This window comes from Zootoca vivipara, chromosome 6 (assembly GCF_963506605.1).
Source record: "Zootoca vivipara chromosome 6, rZooViv1.1, whole genome shotgun sequence".
In the NCBI taxonomy this organism is placed as follows: domain Eukaryota; kingdom Metazoa; phylum Chordata; class Lepidosauria; order Squamata; family Lacertidae; genus Zootoca; species Zootoca vivipara.
The window spans coordinates 933,267-955,829 of NC_083281.1; the positions used below are offsets into that span (position 1 = coordinate 933,267).

The 22,563-nt window shown below is 50.6% G+C and overlaps 1 protein-coding gene across 1 annotated transcript in view; it reads left to right on the forward strand.

Annotated features, from left to right (window-relative positions):
• CPAMD8 (C3 and PZP like alpha-2-macroglobulin domain containing 8) overlaps window positions 1–22,563 on the forward strand; it is a 70,064-nt gene that overhangs the window by 30,184 nt on the left and 17,317 nt on the right. Inside the window, exons 17-32 of the mRNA XM_060276488.1 lie at window positions 139–297; window positions 1,920–2,062; window positions 3,563–3,625; window positions 4,659–4,890; window positions 6,210–6,363; window positions 7,530–7,669; window positions 10,275–10,326; window positions 10,662–10,960; window positions 14,394–14,619; window positions 15,037–15,213; window positions 16,264–16,345; window positions 16,444–16,600; window positions 18,170–18,244; window positions 19,049–19,214; window positions 21,150–21,236; window positions 21,951–22,087. Coding sequence (XP_060132471.1) covers window positions 139–297; window positions 1,920–2,062; window positions 3,563–3,625; window positions 4,659–4,890; window positions 6,210–6,363; window positions 7,530–7,669; window positions 10,275–10,326; window positions 10,662–10,960; window positions 14,394–14,619; window positions 15,037–15,213; window positions 16,264–16,345; window positions 16,444–16,600; window positions 18,170–18,244; window positions 19,049–19,214; window positions 21,150–21,236; window positions 21,951–22,087 — 2,349 coding nt within the window. The remainder of the gene's footprint in view (window positions 1–138; window positions 298–1,919; window positions 2,063–3,562; window positions 3,626–4,658; window positions 4,891–6,209; window positions 6,364–7,529; window positions 7,670–10,274; window positions 10,327–10,661; window positions 10,961–14,393; window positions 14,620–15,036; window positions 15,214–16,263; window positions 16,346–16,443; window positions 16,601–18,169; window positions 18,245–19,048; window positions 19,215–21,149; window positions 21,237–21,950; window positions 22,088–22,563) is intronic.

Below are 22,563 nucleotides of genomic sequence, written 5' to 3' on the forward strand. Positions count from 1 at the left end.
CACGTGTCCAAACAGACGCCGGGTGACACTTTTAAAAGTTGGAACCGAGAAGGGCTGTCTCGCCATGGCAGAGCCTCTGCTTGGCATGCAGAAGGCCCCAGCTTCAACCCCCAATGGCCGTTCTCTCTCCTGCCGCAGATCTTCCAGGAGATGGCGGACTATGATGTGTCGGACGCCTTCGGCGCTGCCAAGGAAGACGGGCATTTCTGGTGGGCAGGGATGTCTTCTCGCCGCCGCCGTTCCTCCATCTTTCCCTGGCACTGGGATATCACCAAGGACGCCCGCTTTGCGTTCACGGTGAGGGCTGCTCTTCCTGCATGTTTGCTTGCCAAACTCCTCGGGGAAAGTCGTAGGTTTGCGTACAAAAACGCACAGAAACTTCATTTGCGCCGGCTGGCAGCCATAGCTATATATATATATAAATGCAATATACAGTGGCACCTTGACATACGAATGACTCAACATACAAATTTTCCGAGTTACGAAGGGAAAACATGAGGGCGGGCTTACGAATTTATTTGACTTACGATCGGGCCCTCACCGCCTCGCTGCCCCACGCTCGCCACCGCTGTGTTCCAGCCTCGCGCAGGATCGGGCCCCCGCCGGCTACGCTGCCACCGCGCAGCGAAGCCGGCCTCCTGCCAGCCTCACGCGGGATCGGGCCCTCGCCGGCTCCGCTACCGATCTTCGTGTGACAGGCGGGGTGGGGGGAAAGCGGAAGAATGATCCTCCGCTTTCCCCCCACTCCCGCCTGTCACACAGCACAGAGCCGAAAATCGGCGGGCGCTGCTTGCCGGGCTTGTCAAGCAGCCCGCCGATCTTTGTCTCTGTTCCCCGATGCGCTATGGCTCCGGGAAGCAGGCAGGGAGACAGCAACAGCCAAGGGGGAGGCAAACGGCAAAAAGCCCCCATCGCGCCGCAATTCAGGGCTTGCGGCGGCGGTAGCGGAGCCAGCGGGGGCCCGACCCTGCGCTACCTCGCCGGCCTCCCGCTACTCGTGCTACCTCCCGCGGCCCCTCCAGCTGCCCGGATTGGGCCCTTGCAGCCGCCGCCACCGGCCTTCCACCGCCCCCCCAGCTGCCATAGGGCCGGATCGGGCCCATCGCCGCCGCAACCACCAGCCTCCCGCCAGCCTCCCTACCTGTGGATCTGGCCATAGGGCCGGATCGGGCCTATCGCCGCCTCCCACCGGCCTTTAAAGTGCCTTTTTTAAAAGGCCCCGGAACAAATTAATCCATTCCCAATCATTCCTATGGGAAACATTGTTTTGACTTACAAATGTTTCTACTTACAAATGTGCATTCGGAACGGATTAAATTCGTAAGTGGAGGTTCCACTGTATACGGAGGTTAAAGTTGAATCCTTAGCTGTATAAAAACGTGTTCTAGAGGTTTGAATCGATGCAATAGTATTGATACGTAATTTCCTTGACATCTGACGGGAGTGTGTTCTGCAGGGCGGGCGCCACCACCGAGAAGGCCCTCTGCCTGGTTCCCTGTAACCTCACTTCTTGCAGGGAGGGAACCGCCAGAAGGCCCTTGGGAGATGGACCCCGGTGTCCGGGGTGGAGACACTCCTTCAGGTCTACTGGGCCTTTGAGGCCATTTAGGGCTTTAAAGGTCAGTACCAACCCTTTGAATTGTGCTCAGAAATGTCCTGGGAGCCAATGTAGGTCTTTCAGGACAGGTGTTATATGGTCTCGGCGGCCGCTCCCAGTCCCCAGTCTAGCTGCCACATTCTGGATTAGTTGTATTTTCTGGGTCACCTTCAAAGGGAGCCCCACGGAGAGCGCATTGCAGTAGTCCAAGCGAGAGATAACCAGAGCATACACCACTCTGGCCAGGCAGACTGCGGGAAGGAAGGGTCTCATCCCCCCCTTCTTTCTTTTCTCGTGTCGTTTGTTGGTCTCCGCCGCCCAGGAATCTGGACTGGTAGTCATGACAGATGTGGTCAGTCTCCACCACCAGCAGCACGGAGGGATGTACACGGACGAGGCCGTCCCGGCTTTCCAGCCCCACACGGGGACCCTCGTCGCCTCGGCCCCCTCCCGGATGGTGCCTAGGTAAGTGGGTCTGTAGGCTAATGGCAAAGGTTCAAATATCTGTAAGAGCAGCTTCCCACCGCAAGGCGATTGAAGCGCAGAGTGTTTGAGAACCGGGACATTCGCAGGGAAAGGTAGTACAAAGCTCTTGTACTACCAACCTTACTACATGGACCACTTATAAACGCCATCTCCAACTCCTCGAAAGATTCCATCAACAGTGTCTCTAAAAAGTTTACACATCACCTGGGAAGACAGGTGAACTAATATCAGTGTACTGGAAGAAGCAAAGATCACCAGTGTCTAAGCGATGATTCTTCAACATCAACTTCGTTGGACTGGCCATGTTGTGCGGATGCCTGGTGATCGTCTTCCAAAGCAACTCCTCTATTCCAAACTTAAAAATGGAAAGCGTAATGCTGGTGGTCAACAAAAGAGGTTCAAAGACTCTCTCAAGGCAAATCTAATTTGTTGTTTAGTCGTTTAGTCGTGTCCGACTCTTGGTGACCCCATGGACCAGAGCACGCCAGGCACTCCTGTCTTCCACTGCCTCCCGCAGTTTGGTCAAACTCATGTTCGTAGCTTCGAGAACACTGTCCAACCATCTCGTCCTCTGTCGTCCCCTTCTCCTAGTGCCCTCCATCTTTCCCAACATCAGGGTCTTTTCCAAGGATTCTTCTCTTCTCATGAGGTGGCCAAAGTCTTGGAGCCTCAGCTTCACGATCTGTCCTTCCAGTGAGCACTCAGGGCTGATTTCCTTCAGAATGGATAGGTTTGATCTTCTTGCAGTCCATGGGGCTCTTGAGAGACTCTCAAGAGACTCTTAATAATAATAATAATAATAATAATAATAATAATAATAATAATAATAATTCCAAGAGGAAGGCATGCTTCCAAGAGGAAGGCACGCTTGGCAAACACTCACCGGGATCAACTCCCACCCAGAAACCTGTGTCCCCACTGTGGAAGGACATGTGGATCCAGAATTGGCCTCCACAGTCACTTACGGACTCACTGTTAAGACCGTGTTTATGGAAGACAATCTTACTTGGCTACGAAGGATCACCAAGGAAGAAGAAGACGAAGACGAAGAAGAAGAAGAGGAAGGCACGCTTGGCAAACCCTCACCGGGATCAACTCCTTCCCGGAAACCTATGTCCCCACTGTGGAAGTACGTGGGGATCCAGAATTGGCCTCCTCATTCACTTACGGACTCACTGTTAAAACCGTGTTTCTGGAAGACAGGTGGGACTAGATGTTAGGGGGTGGAGGGTAAGATGCGGGGGGAGGGGGGGAGGGATCAGCAGAGATGGTAAAGTCCAGCCGGCGATGGTTTGGGGAGCTGGCTGAGAGCTCCTATTTTGAACTCCAAGAATTGTTGAGATGGAAGGGAAGCCCATCTCCTCGGGGGTGGTGTGTTAGCTGTGCCCTTTTCACCCTGCAAAAGTCCTTCAAACTCACCGTGCGTTTCGTCACCTGCCTGCCCTCCCCAACCTTTAATCCTCCCGTCTCCTTTCACAGAGCAGATAAGAAGAAAAGGACCTTTTTCCCTGAGACCTGGCTGTGGCGCTGCTTCAACGTCAGGTAGGTTTTCAGGGTCGGACCCTGCCACCCCGTTGGCGTGCATGCAGAGGGTTGATTTTCACCATGGCACGTGCCTGCTGCAAGAGGAGCCCTGCAGCCGCGGCAGGATCTGGCCGCAGGGGGCTCATCGAGCCCAGGACCCCGTTCACAGGACAGCTGAGCAGGTGCCCATCATGGGAAACCCCCCAGGGCTTTTTTTCTGCCAGAACTCAGTTGCAGCACCTTTCAGGTGTCTCCACAGACAGGTGGGAAGGACTCCCTGGTCCTGAATGGGGTAACTGTGCCCCTGAAGGACCAGGTGCGCAGCCTGGGAGTCATTTTGGACTCACCGCTGTCCATGGAGGCGCAGGTCAATTCTGTGTCCAGGGCAGCTGTCTTCCAGCTCCATCTGGTACGCAGGATGAGACCCTTCCTTCCCGCAGACTGTCTGACCAGAGTGGTGCATGCTCTAGTTATCTCCCGCTTGGACTACTGCAATGCGCTCTCCATGGGGCTACCTTTGAAGGTGACCCGGAAACTACAACTAATCCAGAATGTGGCAGCTAGACTGGGGACTGGGAGCAGCTGCTGAGACCATATAACACCGGTCCTGAAAGACCTACATTGGTTGCCAGTATGTTTCCGAGCACAATTCAAAGGGTTGGTGCTGACCTTGAAAGCCCTAAATGGCCTCAAAGGCCCAGTAGACCTGAAGGAGCGTCTCCACCCCGGACACCGGGGTCCCTCTCCCGAGGGCCTTGTGGCAGTTTCCTCGCTGCAAGAAGCGAGGTTGCAGGGAACCAGGCAGAGGGCCTTCTCGGTGGTGGCTCCCTCTTCCACCAGATGTCAAAGAAATAATCAACTATCTGACTTTTAGGAGACGCCTGAAGGCAGCCTTGTATCAGGAAGGTTTTTTAAGAAAACGTTTGAGGTTCTATTCTGTTTTTAATATTCTCAGAGTGGCGTAAAAATAATAAAATTATTATTGTCGTTGTCCCAATGATTTTTCCTCCCTCCCCCCGGCCCTCTTCTCTCTCTCTCCCTCTCCACGCAGCGATGTCTCCGGGGAGGCCCAGCTGCGGGTGGAGGCGCCCGGCTCCATCACCACGTGGCTGGCGGAGGCCGTGGGCATCTCAGAGGAGAAGGGTCTTGGCCTGGCCCCCCAAGCCCAGCTGAGGACCTTCAAGCCCTTCTTTGTGGACTTTTCCCTGCCCTACAGCGTCATCCGTGGGGAGCAGACCAAGGTCCCCCTCGTCGTCCACAACTACCTGCCCGTGTGCGTGGAGGTGAGAAACCCCAGCGTCCTTCCCAACCTGGGAACGGCAAGGAAGCAGGGGGGGTAGCGGGGCGTAATGGTTAGAGGTTTGGCCCAGGGTTCAAATCATGGGTAGGCAAACTAAGGCCCGGGGGCTGGATCAAGCCCAATCCCCTTCTCAATCCGGCCGGCGGACGGTCCAGGAATTAGCGTGTTTTTACATGAGTAGAATGTGTCCTTTTATTTAAAATGCATCTCTGGGTTATTTGTGGGGCATAGGAATTCGTTCATATTTCCCCCCCAAAAAATATAGTCCGCCCCCCCCCCAAGGTCTGAGGGACAGTGGACCGGCCCCCTGCTGAAAAAGTTTGCTGACCCCTAGTTCAAATCCTCACCAGGAAACTGGGGGGGCCTCTCAGTCTCAGACCAGGGTTCGAATCCTCCTGCTGGACAAAACTATTGGACTTGGCTGAGGTTTTCACTTTATCTCTACCTGCGTCTTATTTTACCTCGTGCGCTTATGATATTATACTTTTTAAATTGTCCAATAAGGAATATATCCATATGTAAAAGGAGGGATTCGAATCCGGGTCCCTCCCAGCAACTTTGCCTGGCGCTCTAACCGCGATGCCGTACTGGCCGCACTCCGTATCCCATGTGGATGTGCAGAAAATGGCAGATCTTAGTAAAAAGCAACATGTTGAGATAGGCAGTGATGACTGCGATGAAATATTCTATTTTTTTCTTTAAAAATGTTTAGGGGTGCTCTCATTTTGACTCAGGGAAATCACCATTTTATAGTTCAAATCAGGGGAAATAAATACAGTAAATGGACAAAAGTACAAAGATTCACAAAATATTTCCCACCCACGCCCGGGGAAAAAGCCCCTCAACATTTTTGTGAATCTTTGCACTTTTGTCCATTTACTGTATTTATTTTCCCTGATTTGAACTATAAATTGGTGGTTTCCTTGAGTCAAAATGAGAGCACCCCCAAACATTTATTTTAAGGAAAGAAAACACTGATCATCATCATCACCATTGCACAATTATAAAATGATATTTTTAGAAGGAGACATTGGCTGTGGACTGTCTGGAAGAGATCATGACCTACTGAATTTGCTTGCAAGGAATACCGTCCGTCTGTCCCCCGTAAACCTTTGAACAGGGCGAGGTTTTGGGATTTTAATGCATCGTGTGCAAAGCTACTCGGGGGAAGAGCCTGGGGGACTTTCCTGCCTTGCCGGGGGGGTTGGTCTAGATGTCCCTTGGGGGGTCCCTCTGCGATTCCGCATGTGCAAAAGCTGCACCCAAACCGTCAGATTCCCTGCTCCCTTCATTTCTATCCAGGTCCACGTGAAGATCTCGGTGCCCAAAGGGGTCAAGTTTGTCGGACACCCCGGGAAGCATCTCTTGACCAGGAAGAAGTGCGTCGCCCCCGGGAAAGCCAAGGCAACGTCCATCGTCCTGGCCTTTGCCGAACTGGGGCAGAGCAACATCACAGGTGCCTTTAAATTATATATATGTATATATGGCGCTGTGGGTTAAACCACTGAGCCTAGGGCTTGCTGATCAGAAGGTCGGCAGTTTGAATCCCTGCGACGGGGCGAGCTCCCGTTGCTCGGTCCCAGCTCCTGCCAACCTAGCAGTTCGAAAGCACGTCAAAGTGCAAGTAGATAAATAGGTACCCCTCTGGCGGGAAGGTAAACGGCGTTTCCGTGCGCTGCTCTGGTTCGCCAGAAGCGGCTTAGTCATGCTGGCCACATGACCTGGAAGCTGTATGCCGTCTCCCTCGGTCAATAACACGAGATGAGCGCTGCAAAAATACCTTTGTTTTGTCCAAACGGAAACATCCAAGCTAAAGGCAAAACAGAGAATGAAAAGAGGAGGAAGGGAGGAAGGGAGGGAAGGGAGGAGGGAGAGCTAGAGAAAAAGGAATAGGAAAAGATTTAAAAGAGAAAGAAAGAAAAGTTAAGAAACTAAAGATCTTCCGATTCTTTGTCTGTCTGCTATATATAAGCAATATTCATTTCACTCCTAATAAAGCCACTTTCTAGTAATCCTTGTCTTCTTCTTCTTTTTAATTTTTATTTATACTTTCCAGGTTTATACATGTCATTCATTTAGCAATTGTTTTAACATTTCAAAGCTTGACTTCTTTCCCCCTCTGTCTGCAGTTCCTTACATTTATTTCCTCATATCTTCTGCATATCCAAATTCATTTAGTTGCTCATTTATTATCTTCTTTAGATATATCCTCTTTCATAAAACGGCAGGTTGTCACAATAACCCTGCCCGTGTTTTTATCCGTTTGCAATTTATCTGCAAATATTCCATAAACCATTTCCATTCTTTTATTTAAAAAGTTTGTTATCTTTATTTCTTATTCTTCCAGTAAATTTTTGCTGTTAATCATTGCCTTCAATCCTCAAACCCAAAGGCCACCATCCCTTTGTCTTTCCCACGCAGAAAGTCTATGAGAGGTTTCCCATCTTTTAACCGTGGCTTTTCTCCAGTTAAACATGTCTGTTTTCGCCATTACTCGCCTCTGTCCACTCATTTTGGCCGCCGGCGGGTCTTTCCATCTGAGTGCACGGAAAAGTCTCGCCGCCGTGATCATGGATTGGCGACGATGGCGGCCGTAACTGGGATTTCCGCTTTGCCTTTTAGCCAAAGCCTTTGCTTATGCCGGGAGCTGCTGCCAGGACAGCTCTCCATTCGCCAAGAACAGCAGGCACCCCGAGGACAGCTATGCCGACAAGAGGACGCCGATCGGGACCGACTATGTCCGCAGGAGCATCTTAATCGAGGTGAGCAGATGCCAGTGGCAGGGCCTGCCCAGTGGTGGCCCCTCAATCTCCATTTTCTTTTCCTGGGTGCAGAATGAATTAGGGGCGAGACCCGATTCAATGGACCACGTTCTCTTAGACATAGCTGCCAAGTCCCAGATTGAAAAATCCGGGATCGGCAGCAGCACAGCACCGGAAGTCGCTTCGACGCATGCGTAGAAGTGACTCCCGGTGCCACTCTGCCCATGTCTGGGCACCCTAAATCTCGGGCCTGTCTCCACCGGCGGCAGCTGACTGGTGGGCCCGCCCCACACCGGTTGGGGACCAGAAAGAAGAGTAGGAAGCAGCAGGATGGGCCCTTTGCGCTGCCCTCTGTGCATGTGCAGAAAGCGGCACATGGAGCATCATCGGCGACCACTCACCCGCCCATGGCTGCCCTCCTCACTGCCGCCTCCTCCCTCATCGTCCTCCACCGCCCGCCTGGGCGCTCCGCTCACCCTCCATAGGGGCGGCGCACGCCAACGCCTCCCTCGCCAGTCGCCATCCTCCGCCGCCCGCCTGGGCGCTCCGCTTGCCCTCCAAAGCGACCGCTGCCACCCGGAGGGAAGGCAGGATTCGGGAACGCATCGCGGAGCAGAGGGAGGAGGAGAGGGTGGAGCGCGGGGCTGTAAATCAGCATGAGTCTGACTAAGCAAGAGAGGGAAGCGGCCGCCCCGCTTCACAATCAGAGTCTCCCAGTCCCTCCGGCCAGCCCAGAGCCACGCAGCTTGCCCGGGCGCGCCTGGATTGGCCGAGGGAGGCGCGGGGCAGATGCAGAGGGAGGACGGAGAAGCGGACCTGGGCAAAGGCTGGAGGGGAGGCAGGGAGGGAGGGAGGACGGAAGGGGAGGGCGAAATTGCAGCTTGGCAGCGATGTTCCATGCAAGCAGATGAGGCTTTCTCCCTGGTACAGCGCTACAACCTTCCAGTTAATATAGAGCGGCACCCCTGAAATCGGTTCCTGCTGGCAGGTAAATCCGGGGGATTCACGGGGATTTACGGGTTTTTTTCCAATCCGGGCTGCCAGCAGGAAACGGTTTAAAATAAGGGGGTTTCCCGTGAAAAACGGGAGACTTGGCCTTTGCGCACCAGACCGCGCCAACTGATGCTGAGCAAAATGTTGCAGCTCCGGCCCACAACCCCGAGGAGAAATCCAATGAGGTCTCTCCTGGCAGATCGGGACAGAGATATCACTGCCTTAGTAGCTTCCTTTTTAGCCACACTTTTACCCGAAAGAGTTCCCCACGAACCATCCTTGTGGGGGAAGTATGCAGGGCGAAGCAGAAGATATAAGTGCACACAATCGCAGTGCGATCCTCGCCAGCTTCACCCTTGTCCTTTTAATTATCCTGGTGTTTTATACAGTGATGCCAATAAAGGTATTTGATTTGATTGGAATCTCAGCATCCCTGGCAGGGGCCGGCCTCTCCCCGGAGCCGCAGGTGAGAGCTGAGTTCAGGGATAATGGTAATAATAATAATTTATTATTTGTACCCTGCCCATCTGGCTGGGTTTCCCCAGCCACTCTGGGCGGCTTCCGACAAGAGATTAAAAATACATTAAAGCATCAGTCATTAAAAACTTCCCTAAAGAGGGCTGCCTTCAGATGTCTTCTAAACGTCAGGTAGTTGTTTAGAATAGAATCATAGAGTTGGAAGAGACCACAAGGGCCATCCAGTCCAACCCCCTGCCAAGCAGGAAACACCATCAAAGCATTCTTGACATATGCCTGTCAAGCCTCTGCTTAAAGACCTCCAAAGAAGGAGACTCCACCACACTCCTTGGCAGCAAATTCCACTGCCGAACAGCTCTTGCTGTCAGGAAGTTCTTCCTAATGTTTAGGTGGAATCTTCTTTCTTGTAGTTTGAATCCATTGCTCTGTGTCCGCTTCTCTGGAGCAGCAGAAAACAACCTTTCTCCCTCCTCTATATGACATCCTTTTATATATTTGAACATGGCTATCATATCACCCCTTAACCTTCTCTTCTCCAGGCTAAACATACCCAGCTCCCTAAGCTGTTCCTCATAAGGCATCGTTTCCAGGCCTTTGACCATTTTGGTTGCCCATTTTGGGTGTTTATTTCTTTGACATCTGGTGGGACAGTGTTCCACAGGGCGGGCGCCACCACCGAGAAGGCCCTCTGCCTGGTTCCCTGTAGCTTCACTTTGGAGGGGGCCAAAGGGGGCCAAACTGCCCCAGAAGGAGCGCACTGCTCCCCCCAAGAACACCCCATGGGTGGCTTAATATTTGCAAAGGAAACACACTCCATTGTTCTGCAATCCTCCACCAAACCACCTCATGCCGCATGCCGCTTAACCCCGAGATGATATCGGGAACGGCGGCTAAATTTAGCTAATTTCGACCAGCACCGTTTATTTAAAAATAAATCAAGGCATGCAGATGAGATCTTTGTCTCCAAATGTTTGCACACAAAAGCAACACAGTGTGGCTTTACGATCCTCGACAGCTTTACTTTTGCCCCTTTTAATTATCCCAGGGACCTGAAATGTTTTCTACTCTGATGCCAATAAAGGTCTTTGATTTGATTTATCAATATTTTTCTTTCTTTTTTTCTTTTCTTTTCCAGGCAGAGGGTCTCGCCAGGGAATACACCTACAGCGTCTTTTTCTGCCCTAACGGTAAGTTTGAGGAGCAGAATATCTCTCTTCTGTAGCCGGAAGAGTTTTCCCCTTCAGGGTACGGACAGCGGTCATTTCGGACGTGCCGAATATTCTGTTCTGTCTCTCCCATGCCTGGCCAGGTGACTCGATTCAGTAAGCAGCCTTTCCCTGCTTCCCCCCCAAAAAAAACCCTCTGGCATTCCTGAGTCTTGTGTTCGAATTGTGAGGCTGCCTGGTGTGCAAAGGGGTCACTCCCCCCCTGTTGTGGGGCTTGACACCTGTGTTGCGTTTGCACTGGGAAAGACCCCTGCAGGGGAAAAAAATCTGCTTCCGTTTTTTTGTCCCCCGGCTAGAGAAAATCCACATTTTCACCCCCAACAAATACGAGTACCAGTACGTGAGGAAGCCAGCCTGGATGGGGCATTTCGAGGTGTCCGTCAAAGCCCACCACAGCGCCCACCTGGCGCTATCGGCCGGACCCCACGACATGGCCGAGATGACAGAGATCGTGATCGGGGGCCGCCAGAATGCCAAGACGTGGATCTCGACCAGCAAGATGGGGGAGCCCGTGGCCAGCGCCGAGACGCCCGGCATCCTTTCCTGGGACGAGTTCCGGAGCTTTTGGGTCAGCTGGGCCAACGGGGTCGTCCAGGTGGGAAATTTGGGGGTCTCCGGGGGGGCGAGGTTGGGAGGGGGGTTCTAGAAGCCCAGAGAGCATCCCTGACTCCACGGACATTTTCTTCTCCAGGGGTGGGGGGGCATTTATTTCTTTATTTCTTCATTGTGCTTGTAGAATACTTTATTAAACTTAATCACAAAATCAAAATTATCCATTACAGATAAACATGGGAAAATCTATTTCCATATCTATTAGACCTTATCACCGTCTTCTTCTAGTTCCATTGAGTTCCCGCCAACTCCATCTAGCTTTAAATTCCTATTTAATTTAGCGCACTCTTTGCACCTATATTTTAAATAAGCGCTTAGCCAAGATGCTGCATTTTCTTAAACCTGTTTGGTGTAGGACAGAAGCTATTCAAAGGCTGCCACAGGTTTTATATAGGTATTTATTTATTAGGTATTTTGTGGTTTTTTAATTATTATTATTATTATTTTATTTATACCTCACCCATCTGGGTGGGTTTCCCCAGCCACTCTGGGCAGCTCCCAACAGAAAACTAAAAACAGAATAAAATTTCAAACGTTAAAAACTTCCCTAAACATATCTTTTATTTTATTCTGTGAACCGCCCCGAGACCCCCGGATATAGGGCGGAAGATAAATTCAATAAGTAATAATAATAATAATAATTTCATAGGGTTATTCATTTGGTAGAATCACAGAACTGTAGGGAGCAATGCGGGAATTGCGGCTAAATCATACAAAACAGATGGCACAAACTTTGCTTTGAAACCCCCCATGGAATATTTTATTTGGTGGTGTATATTGGGGGGGAGGGATTTCCTCATAATTTTGTTCTTCCATACTTCCCTTAAAGGCATTTTATCTACATTGGTCTGTCTGAGTGTTTAAGCAGCGGGAGAAACGGCCTTAAATAAATAGGTATAATCATAGATCAAGGGAAGTAATAGTACCACTGTATTCTGCTCTGGTCAGACCTCACCTGGAGTACTGTGTCCAGTTCTGGGCACCACAGTTCAAGAAGGATACTGACAAGCTGGAACGTGTCCAGAGGAGGGCAACCAAAATGGTCAAAGGCCTGGAAACGATGCCTTATGAGGAACAGCTTAGGGAGCTGGGTATGTTTAGCCTGGAGAAGAGAAGGTTAAGGGGTGATATGATAGCCATGTTCAAATATATGAAAGGATGTCATATAGAGGAGGGAGAAAGATTGTTTTCTGCTGCTCCAGAGAAGCGGACACGGAGCAATGGATTCAAACTACAAGAAAGAAGATTCCACCTCAACATTAGGAAGAACTTCCTGACAGTAAGAGCTGGTCGAGTGTGGAATTTGCTACCAAGGAGTGTGGTGGAGTCTCTTCCTTTGGAGGTCTTTAAGCAGAGGCTTGACAGACATATGTCAAGAATGCTTTGATGGTGTTTCCTGCTCGGCAGGGGGTTGGACTGGATGGCCCTTGTGGTCTCTTCCAACTCTAGGATTCTATGATAGATTTGTAGAGTTGTACCCCAGCGGTCATCTAGTCCAACCCCAGTTTGATGCAGGAATCGCGGCTAAATCATACAAGACAGTTTTCCCCCCCAACCTCTGCTTAGAAACTTCCTGGGAAAGAGGGGCCACCACACTGCGAGGGAGACCTGTCAAACAGCTCTTGCTTTCTTTATTTCGTTTTATTTCATTATCACTAGAAAATGTGGATCTGCCCCATATGGGGGAATAATCCCAGTGCTTCTGCTAGCTGGAACCTAGCAGAGCAGTCCTAGCTAGAAGCTGGTCAAACAAAGAAGGAAGTCAAAAAGAGGAGAATGCTGCGTGACTCGTCCTTTTGTTACCTGGACAGGTGAGGTCACGCCGACCTTCCATCACATGCAAATGGAAGGATGCTCCAGCCAGGAGGAACAGGAAGTTTCTTTTCCCCCCTAAAAATTTTTTATTCAATTTATAACAACAACATAAACAAACATATAAAAGAAGGAAAAACAACTCACAAGACTATACACAACAAAACCAAAACAAACAAACAATACTTATAAATTCATTTCATCTCTTTCCTTAACCTCTTTGGGTGACTTCCTCAAATCCCCCCTAATTGAATTTCAATTTAAATCATCTTTAGGTAAAGGTAAAGGGACCCTTGACCATTACGTCCAGTCGTGACCGACTCTGGGGTTGCGGCGCTCATATCGTTTTACTGGCGAGGGAGCCGGCGTATAGCTTCCAGGTCATGTGGCCAGCATGACTAAGCCGCTTCTGGCAAACCAGAGCAGCGCACGGAAACGCCGTTTACCTTCCCGCCAGAGGGGTACCTATTTATCTACTTGCACTTTGACGTGCTTTCGAACTGCTAGGTTGGCAGGAGCTGGAACCAAGCAACGGGAGCTCACCCCATGGCGGGGATTCGAACCGCCGACCTTCTGATCGGCAAGCCCTAGGCTCTGTGGTTTAACCCACAGCGCCACCCGCGTCCCGCCTAATCATCTTTAGCAGTCACAAAAAAATAAAAAACTTAAACCATAATCAACATTATATCCTTATCCAAAATTTCTCTCAAATTAAACTTCCTAATCTATTACAACACTACACAAAATTCCTACTTCTACACCGATAGCCTATATCAACTTCCAAAAGGAATCTGTAATATCAAATATTACAATATTTTTTCAAATATCATTTAAGTTTCTTCCAATCTTCTTCCACCGTTTCTTCTTTCTGGTCGCGGAGTCTTCCGGTCAGTTTGGCAAGTTCCATAAAGTCCATCATCTTCATTTGCCATTCGTCTATGGTCGGTATCTCTTGAACCTTCCAGTTCTTGGCAAGTAATAATCTCGCAGCTGTTGTGGCATACAGAAAGAATATAACATATTTTGGGGAAATTTCTTCCCCAACTAGCCATGTTCAAATATTTAAAAGGATGTCATATAGAGGAGGGTGAAAGGTTGTTTTCTGCTGCTCCAGAGAAGCGGACACGGAGCAATGGATTCAAACTACAAGAAAGAAGATTCCACCTAAACATTAGGAAGAACTTCCTGACAGTAAGAGCTGTTCGGCAGTGGAATTTGCTGCCAAGGAGTGTGGTGGAGTCTCTTCCTTTGGAGGTCTTTAAACAGAGGCTTGACAGGCATATGTCAGGAATGCTTTGATGGTGTTTCCTGCTTGGCAGGGGGTTGGACTGGATGGCCTTTGTGGTCTCTTCCAACACTATGATTCTATGATTCTAACTATTCCAAGTGGGAGGAACAGGAAGTTCCGACTGGCTGGACCAAACATTCCCTCGCATGTCTTCTCTAGCATTGCAAGGAATGTTGGACTTGACTGGCTCTCATGGATCACGTCCCACACCTAATGATACGGTTGGGATTTGTACCCTAATGTGAGCCCCTTGATGGGATCCTGGAAGCAAAGGGTGAGTTCCTGATGGCCCATGTGTCTCCCCCGGCCCCCGCAGGTGGGCCACGGCCCCTCCGTCCTCAACGAGTCGGTCATCGTGAGCTGGGCGCCCCCCCGGCCGCCGGACGTGAAGTACGTGGGGTTCTCCACGGGCTGGGGCTCGGTCGGCGAGTTCAAGATCTGGAGGAAGAAGGAGGCGGACGAGAACCACAACGAAGCCTTCACCCTGGGCGTCCCTCACAACGTCATCCCCGGGTCGGAGAGGGCCACCGCCTCCGTCATCGGTACTGGGCAGTGGGGGGCGAGCTTAGAGGGTGACGAATGGCCGCAGGCCTGGTACAGTTAGTGCCTTGGTTCTCAAACTGGATCCGTTCCGGAAATTCCACTCCAGAACCAAAGCGTTCCAAAAGCAAGGCGCGCTTCTTTCCCATAGAAAGTCATGCAAAACGGATTAATCCGTTCCAGGCTTTAAAAACAACCCCTAAAACAGCCATTTGACGTGAATTTTCCTATCTAATGAGACTTCTGGCTTCTGAAAAATGTTCGAAAACCCGGAACAGCCACTTCCGGGTTTTGATCGTTCGGGAGTCTATTTGTTCGAGGGCCAAGGCATCTGGGAACCAAGTTACCACTGTATGTAACCGGGGGGGGGGGAATGCAAAATAAATGGCATAAATTTCTGTTGTCCTGTTTGCCCGCAGGGGACGTGATGGGCCCAACCCTCAACAACTTGGACAAGCTCTTGCAGCTGCCTTTTGGCTGCGGGGAGCAGAATATGATCCATTTTGCGCCCAACATCTTTGTCCTCAAGTACCTTCAGAAGACGCGGCAGCTCAGCCCCGAGGTGGAAAGGGAGGCTACCGATTACCTGCTGCAAGGTGAGAGCTCCCCGGGGCAGCTGTGTTTATTTATTTCTCTCTCTTTTTTTGTATGTAATTTTTATTACATTTTCTGCTTGACCATTTAAGACGCTCCTTTTTACACCCTGGAGATATCCAAGGCTCCCTTTCTTCTCTTTCCACAGTTCGTTTTGCACATCATAAATCCCAGCATATTTTACATAAACTATACCGTTTGGTTATTCCGTTGTTCCGGCCATCGTGGCTTCTTTACACGGGCGTTTTCAAGTGTACACCATTTCCCCCCATATAGTCAATAAACATTTCCCAGTCTTTTCCAGCCTTCTCTAAACTTCTTCTTCTTCTTCTCTTATTCTATATGTTAAATCCTGACAAGACAGAAGTACTGTTTGTGGGGGACAGGGGGCGGGCAGGTGTGGAGGTAACTGTGTTCCTGAAGGACCAAGCCTGGGAGTCATTCTGGACTCACAGCTGTCCATGGAGGCGCAGGTGAATTCTGTATCCAGGGCAGCTGTGACCCTCCCTGCCCTCTGTCTTGCCAGAGTGGTGCATGCTCTGGTTATCTCCCGCTTGGACTACTGCAATGCGCTCTATGTGGGGCTACCTTTGAAGGTGACCCGGAAACTACAACTAATCCACAATTCAAAGTGTTGGTGCTGACCTTGAAAGCCCTAAATGGCCTCGGTCCAGTATACCTGAAGCAGCGTCTCCTCCCCCATCGTTCTGCCCGGACACTGAGGTCCAGCTCCGAGGGCCTTCTGGCGGTTCCCTCGCTACGAGAAGCCAAGTTGCAGGGAACTAGGCAGAGGGCCTTCTCGGTAGTGGCACCCACCCTGTGGAATGCCCTCCCACCAGAGGTCAAAGAGAACAACAATTACCAGACCTTTAGAAGGCATATTAAGGCAGCCCTGTTTAGGGAAGCTTTTAATGTTTAATAGATTAGTGAATTTTAATGTTGTGTTGGAAGCCGCCCAGAGTGGCTGGGGAAACCCAGCCAGATAGGCGGGGTATAAATAATAAATTATTATTATTATTATTATTAGTCCACATCCTACCCTCTCCCCGCAGGGTACCAGCGCCAGCTGACCTACAAGAGGCAGGACGGGTCCTACAGCGCCTTTGGCGAGAGGGATTCCTCCGGGAGCATGTGGTATGGGGCCAATCAGGGTCCTTTGCGGGGAAGGGGGACCGGCTGCCCCTGGGGGGGCTTCCCGGGTGCCCAGACGCCGCCCTCCTCTCTCTCGGCAGGCTCACCGCGTTCGTCCTGAAGTCCTTTGCCCAGTCGCGTGGCTTCATCTTCATCGACCCCAAGGAGCTCTCGGCCGCCAAGGACTGGCTCATCCGGCACCAGAAAGAGGACGGATCTTTCCCGGCACGAGGGCGGATATTGAACAAGGACATCCAGGTATCGGAAAAGGGTGCGAGGCCGGGGCAGCTGCTAGGGCCGGGCGATCACCTGGTTTTCGGCATCACAATATATCGCCCGCTAAACGTCACGGCATACTGGTATATCACGATATATCAATATACCGTACTTTTTTTGTGTACCTCATGTTGCGTCCGCTGCGGGTTGCGTTTTCCCAGGTTACGAACGCAGCGGACCCGGAAGTGTTTACTTCCGGGTTCTGCCACGCGCGCATGCGCAAAAGCTTCGCACATGCGCAGAAGCACTCTATTGCGCTTTCGCGCATGTGCAAAAGCGCTGCTCGGGTTGCGGACTTTTCGGGGTGCAAACAGCACCACGGAACGGATCGAGTCCGCAACCCAAGGTATCACTGTATAAGGCTAGGTTTTTTAAATTCAAAAATCATGTTAAAAATTGGGGGTCGTCTTATACACAGGGAACCCGCCCCCCATTTTCTTAATTTCGAGTCACCAAAAATAGGGGGCATCTCATACATGGGCCGTGCTATACATGTAAACATATGGTATCATGATCAATTTCTTGGTATTTCATGATATATTGGTATATTGGTGTCTGGAAGAAGGGTGGAGCTGGGTTTCAACATCGCGATATATCACCAGCTAAACATCACAATATATTGATATATTGCGATGTCAGAAATAATGATGGGGATTGATTTCAACATCGCAATAGATAACCAGCTAAATATCACGATACATTGATATAGCGCGATGTCTGAAATAAGGATGGAACTGGTTTTTAACATTGCAATATATCACCAGCTAAATATCGCAATGTATTGATATATCGCGATGTTTGGAATAAGAACGGAGCTGGATTTCAAAGAGTCCGAAGAGACAGAAACCTGCTCCTTTTGTGTGTGTGTATGTGCCTGTTGCAAGAATTCACTGTTTTATATATCCTCTCCCCTTTTTGGGGTGAAGTTTTTTTTTCTCCGCTTCGCCGGAAACCTGCCCCTCGATCTCCGCAAAATTAAAAGAGGGCTCCAGGCACAGAGGGAGCAGGCAAACGATTATTTTTCCGGAGCGTATAGCATAGCTGCCAAGTACCCCGTTTTCCCCGGGGAACCACCGTATTTACTTAACTTTTCCCGGTGGTCCCCCGTATCACTTCGTCTCCTGTTTTTCTCCATTTTCTCCTGCCGGCGGCCATTTTTATATATTTTCTGATTTGCCCTTCTATGGGCACAAAAAATGGCCGCTGGCGGCTTCAAAAGACGCATCTACGCATGACCGGAAGTGCGTAGACGCGACGTCCGGTGTCGGTGGTGGCCATTTTTGGTGCCCATAGATGGGCGGGGCGACACCGGAAGTTGCGTCGACGCAACTTCCGGTGTCACACGGCTGCCGGTCCCGGATTCTGCAGTCCGAGACTTAGAAGGTAAGGCGTATAGCAGACGTCAATAAGGGAAAGCCGTTTTGTGTCACATTACTTGTGTCAGCAGAGGTGGGGGGGATCCGGGGGTCGGGGTTGGTTCTCCTGCGGCTGAAAGGACTTTGTGGGGCTGCAGCCAATATGGGGTTTTTGTGTGTGTTTTTCGAATTCCAGGGAGGAATCCACGGGAAGATATCGCTGACGGCGTACGTGGTCGCCGCCCTGCTGGAGACAGGAGTCACCTCCGAGGTAAAACTCAATGGTAAAACTCGGGGGGGGGGCGGGATTCCCTCGGGGGGGCACTAAGAAGCCAGGGTGCGGCGGGTGGTTAAAAAAAAAGACTCCCAGACTTTGAAAAAGCAGAGGTCACGGGGTCAAGTCTGCTTGATAGCTCCAGCGTCAAAAGCATGAGACTCATCATCTCGGAGTCGTGGGTTCGAGTTGCGCGCCGGGCAAATTTTTCCTGCATTGCAGGAGGGTTGGACTAGATGACTCTCAGGGTCCCCTCCCAGCTTCACAATCCTATGATTCTGTGATGTAAAGTAATAAGGAGACCCAGCCTCCCCCAGTAAACTTTTTTAAAAAATCATTCCTTCATTAATTAAACCGAATATTTTCCCCTGGGTTTTGAGTAGACATGCAGTTAATTGGGACTGTTTTGAGTTTGTTGCTGTGCCAATATTTTCTTTAGTGGGTTGTGCATAATAACGCGTTTTTATAATAATTCATATTATTCTTCAGTGACAACAATCCAATAATAGCTTCATTCTAACAATGCCAAGTTATAATACAATTAGTAGCGGCCATCATTGAGATGGCAGATTACACAATTTAGGTGGGCTAGAATTTACGGTTTGATGATTTGTTTTATTTCCGCGTTCCAAAATCTTAAAAAAAATTCCTGATAAGCCACAAGAGTGAAGTTTTTGAGAAAGACAATTTGAGCAGCTCAAAGCATCTCTGCTGGGGAAACTTCATAGGAAGGTGGAGTCTGGGGAGGCTGTTGGGGTTTGGGGTTTTCTTCCGCCACTCTCACCTTTCCTCCCGGCATAGGAAGAGAAGAGCTCGGTGGCGAAGGCCAAGCACTTTTTGGAAGCCAACTTCTTCTCGGCCGAAGACCCCTACACGGCTGTGCTGACCGCCTATTCGCTCACGCTCCTGCGAAGCCTCTCGGCGCCCGGCGCCCTGCAGAAGATGAACGCCATGGCTCTCACGCAAGGTGAGACAGCTGCCCGGGCACCTTATTTTATTTTGGCTCCCAGTACATTTCCGAGCACAATTCAAAGCGTTGGTGCTGACCTTTAAAGCCCTAAACGGCCTCGGTCCAGTATACCTGAAGGAGCGTCTCCACCTCCATCGTTCTGCCTGGACACTGAGGTCCAGCGCCGAGGGCCTTCTGGCGGTTCCCTCGTTGCGAGAAGCCAAGTTGCAGGGAACTAGGCAGAGGGCCCTTTCGGTCGTGGCACCCGCCCTGTGGAACGCCCTCCCAGCAGATGTCAAAGAGAAAAACAACTACCAGACTTTTAGAAGACATCTGAAGGCAGCCCTGTTTAGGGAGGCTTTTAATGTTTAATAGATTTCTGTGTTTTATTTTTCTGTTGGAAGCCGCCCAGAGTGGCTGGGGAAACCCAGCCAGATGGGCGGGGTATAAATAAATTATTATTATTATTATTATTATTATTATTATTATTATTATTATTTTGTTGTTTAGTCGTGTCCGACTCTTCGTGACCCCATGGACCACAGCACGCCAGGCACTCCTGTCTTGCGCTGCCTCCTGCAGTTTGGTCAAACTCATGTTCGTAGTTTCGAGAACACTGTCCCACCATCTCGTCCTCTGTCGTCCCCTTCTCCTAGTGCCCTCAATCTTTCCCAACATCAGGGTCTTTCCCAGGGAGTCTTCTCTTCTCATGAGGTGGCCAAAGTCTTGGAGCCTCAGCTTCACGATCTGTCCTTCCAGTGAGCACCCAGGGCTGATTTCCTTCAGAATGGATAGGTTTGATCTTCTTGCAGTCCATGGGACTCTCAAGAGTCTCCTCCAGCACCATAGTTCAAAAGCATCAATTCTTCGGCGATCAGCCTTCTTGATGGTGCAGCTCTCACTTCCATACATCACTACTGGAGAAACCATAGCTTGAACTATACGGACCTTATTTTACCTTATTTATATAAGTTTCAAGAGTTTCCAAATTTAACATCGAACGAAAGCCGTTGAATTCATCGCTCGATGCAACGGAGGCTTTCCCCCGAATTCAGCTGGAAAATGCAACGCCGATTGGCTCCTTTGCAAACAGCAGGAAGTCTGCAAATTTGGATCATTTGCCACAGGGCGGAATAATTTCAGTGGCAAACGGACAAACTTCACAGCTGCTTCAAATCCTACCTGCTTTTTTACACGTTTGCAATAACTCTAAATATTCGACCAAAGGTTTCCAACCCTCCTTAAAGTCTGACTAATTTTGCTAGTTAGATTCGCCAGTGCGGCACATTCCGTTTCAACCCCCAATCTGTTTTGGGGGGTATTGCCTCGTCTCACCATTTCTGCGCTTATAATACCCCCGCTGCCATCGTTCCAAACAATCTTCTCTTTCTCTCTTTGGCAATCACTCATAGCCGAGTAAGATTGTCTTCCATAAACACGGTTTTAACAATGAGTCTGTAAGTGACTGTGGGGGCCAGTTCTGGATCCCCACGTCCTTCCACAGTGGGGATATTGGTTTCCAAGCGGGAGATGATCACGGTGTGGATTTGCCAAGCGTGCCTTCCTCTTAGCACGTTTCTCCCTCGCGTCCTGAGTTCGAGTGTCTTCAAAACCCATCACATCTTTGGTAAAGGCTGTTCTCCAACTGGAGCTCTCACAGGCAATTGTTTCCCAGTTGTTGGTGTTGTCTAGGGCTTGCTGATCAGAAGGTCGGCGGTTCGAATCCCTGCAACGGGGTTAGGGTTAGGGTTAGGGGAATGACCCGGGGAATAACCAGGGTGGGGGTCACCGTTTGGGGTCCTTATCGGTCACTGGCAAAATCTGCCCGTTCCGGATTCCTGCCCCCCCTCCTCCATATTGCCCTGTCTTCTACTGGACTGTTGGGAGGCCCTCTCCCAAAATAAAAGGATTCCGGATGCTTTGTGACCCCCCCACCCATCTCCTTTTTTCCAGACGGCTTCACCCACTGGAGTCTTATGGGGACCCTGGCCACGGATGAGGACACTTTTATGGGCTTCAACGACGGGCTCTCCCAGTCGGGTACGTTAAGGGAAGGGTCTCCGAAGGGGGCTTTCCTCTTGGGCTGGGGGCATTTGAGGGTAGCGGGTGCAGATTTTGCGAAGACAGCTACACTGCTGACTGGGAGCGGCCGCCGAGACCATGTAACACCGGTCCTGAAAGACCTAAATTGGCTCCCAGGACATTTCCAAGCACAATTCAAAGGGGTAGTGCTGACCTTGGAAGCCCGAAACGGCATCGGTCCAGTATCCCTGAAGGAGCGTCTCCACCCCCATCGTTCAGCCCGGACACTGAGGACCAGCTCCAAGGGCCTTCTGGCGGTTCCCTCCTGCGAGAAGCGAGGTTGCAGGGAACCAGGCAGAGGGCCTTCTCAGTGGTGGCGCCCACCCTGTGGAATGCCCTCCTGTCAGATGTCAAGGAAATAAGCAACTATCTGACTTTTAGAAGACATCTGAAGGCAGCCCTGTTTAGGGAAGCTTTTAATGTGTGATGTTTTTATCGAGTTTTTAATATTTTGTTGGGAGCCGCCCAGAGTGGCTGGGGAAACCCTGCTGGATCGGCGGGGTACAAATAATAAATTTTTTTATATATTATTATTATATAAAGACGTGGAGAGTGGGTTGGTGAAGCCAGGGGGGCAGGTCGCTGGGGGACGGGAGAGGACTCGAGCCGGGGGGACGCAGGGGGGTTCCCCCTGTCCTCCCCAATTCCCCGCTCTTATGCACCCCCCTGCAGTGGTGTCGGCCGAAGTCGAGATGACAGCGTACGCCCTCCTGACATACACCAGCCTGGGGGACGTGGCGTCTGCGCTGCCCGTCGTCAAATGGCTGTCGCAGCAGAGGAACGCCCTGGGGGGGTTTTCCTCCACCCAGGTGAGCCCGTCCGTCCGCCCTGTCTGAATTTGAGAGGGGAGAAAACGCCCGGAAACGGAGGGAGCCCCCTAAAGGAGGGTGTTGGAAGCACGGCAGCAAGGATCATCGGGTCGGGGACCGAGGGGTTAATCCTGCCAGGGGTGTGGCAGAGGAAGGGTTGCCCGGCAACCGGTCAGAGCGGCATGATGCTTGCTGCGGTCGCTATGTGTTTCATAGCTCAGTTGGTAGACCGGGAGACTCTGAACCTTGAGGTCGAGGATTCAAGTCCCATGTTGGGCCAGCATTCCTTTGCGTCGCAGGGGGTTGGTCTAGATGACCTTTGGGTACAAACTCTACGATTCTATTATTCATTTGCACAGCGCTTTTTTCCTGGGGAGGGGGACGACGCAGGCAAACAAGCCTTTCAACAGTCACAATCCAGTAAATGTTTGGAAGGACTGTTTCGTTCATGCAACAGTGATTGACAAATAATAAAT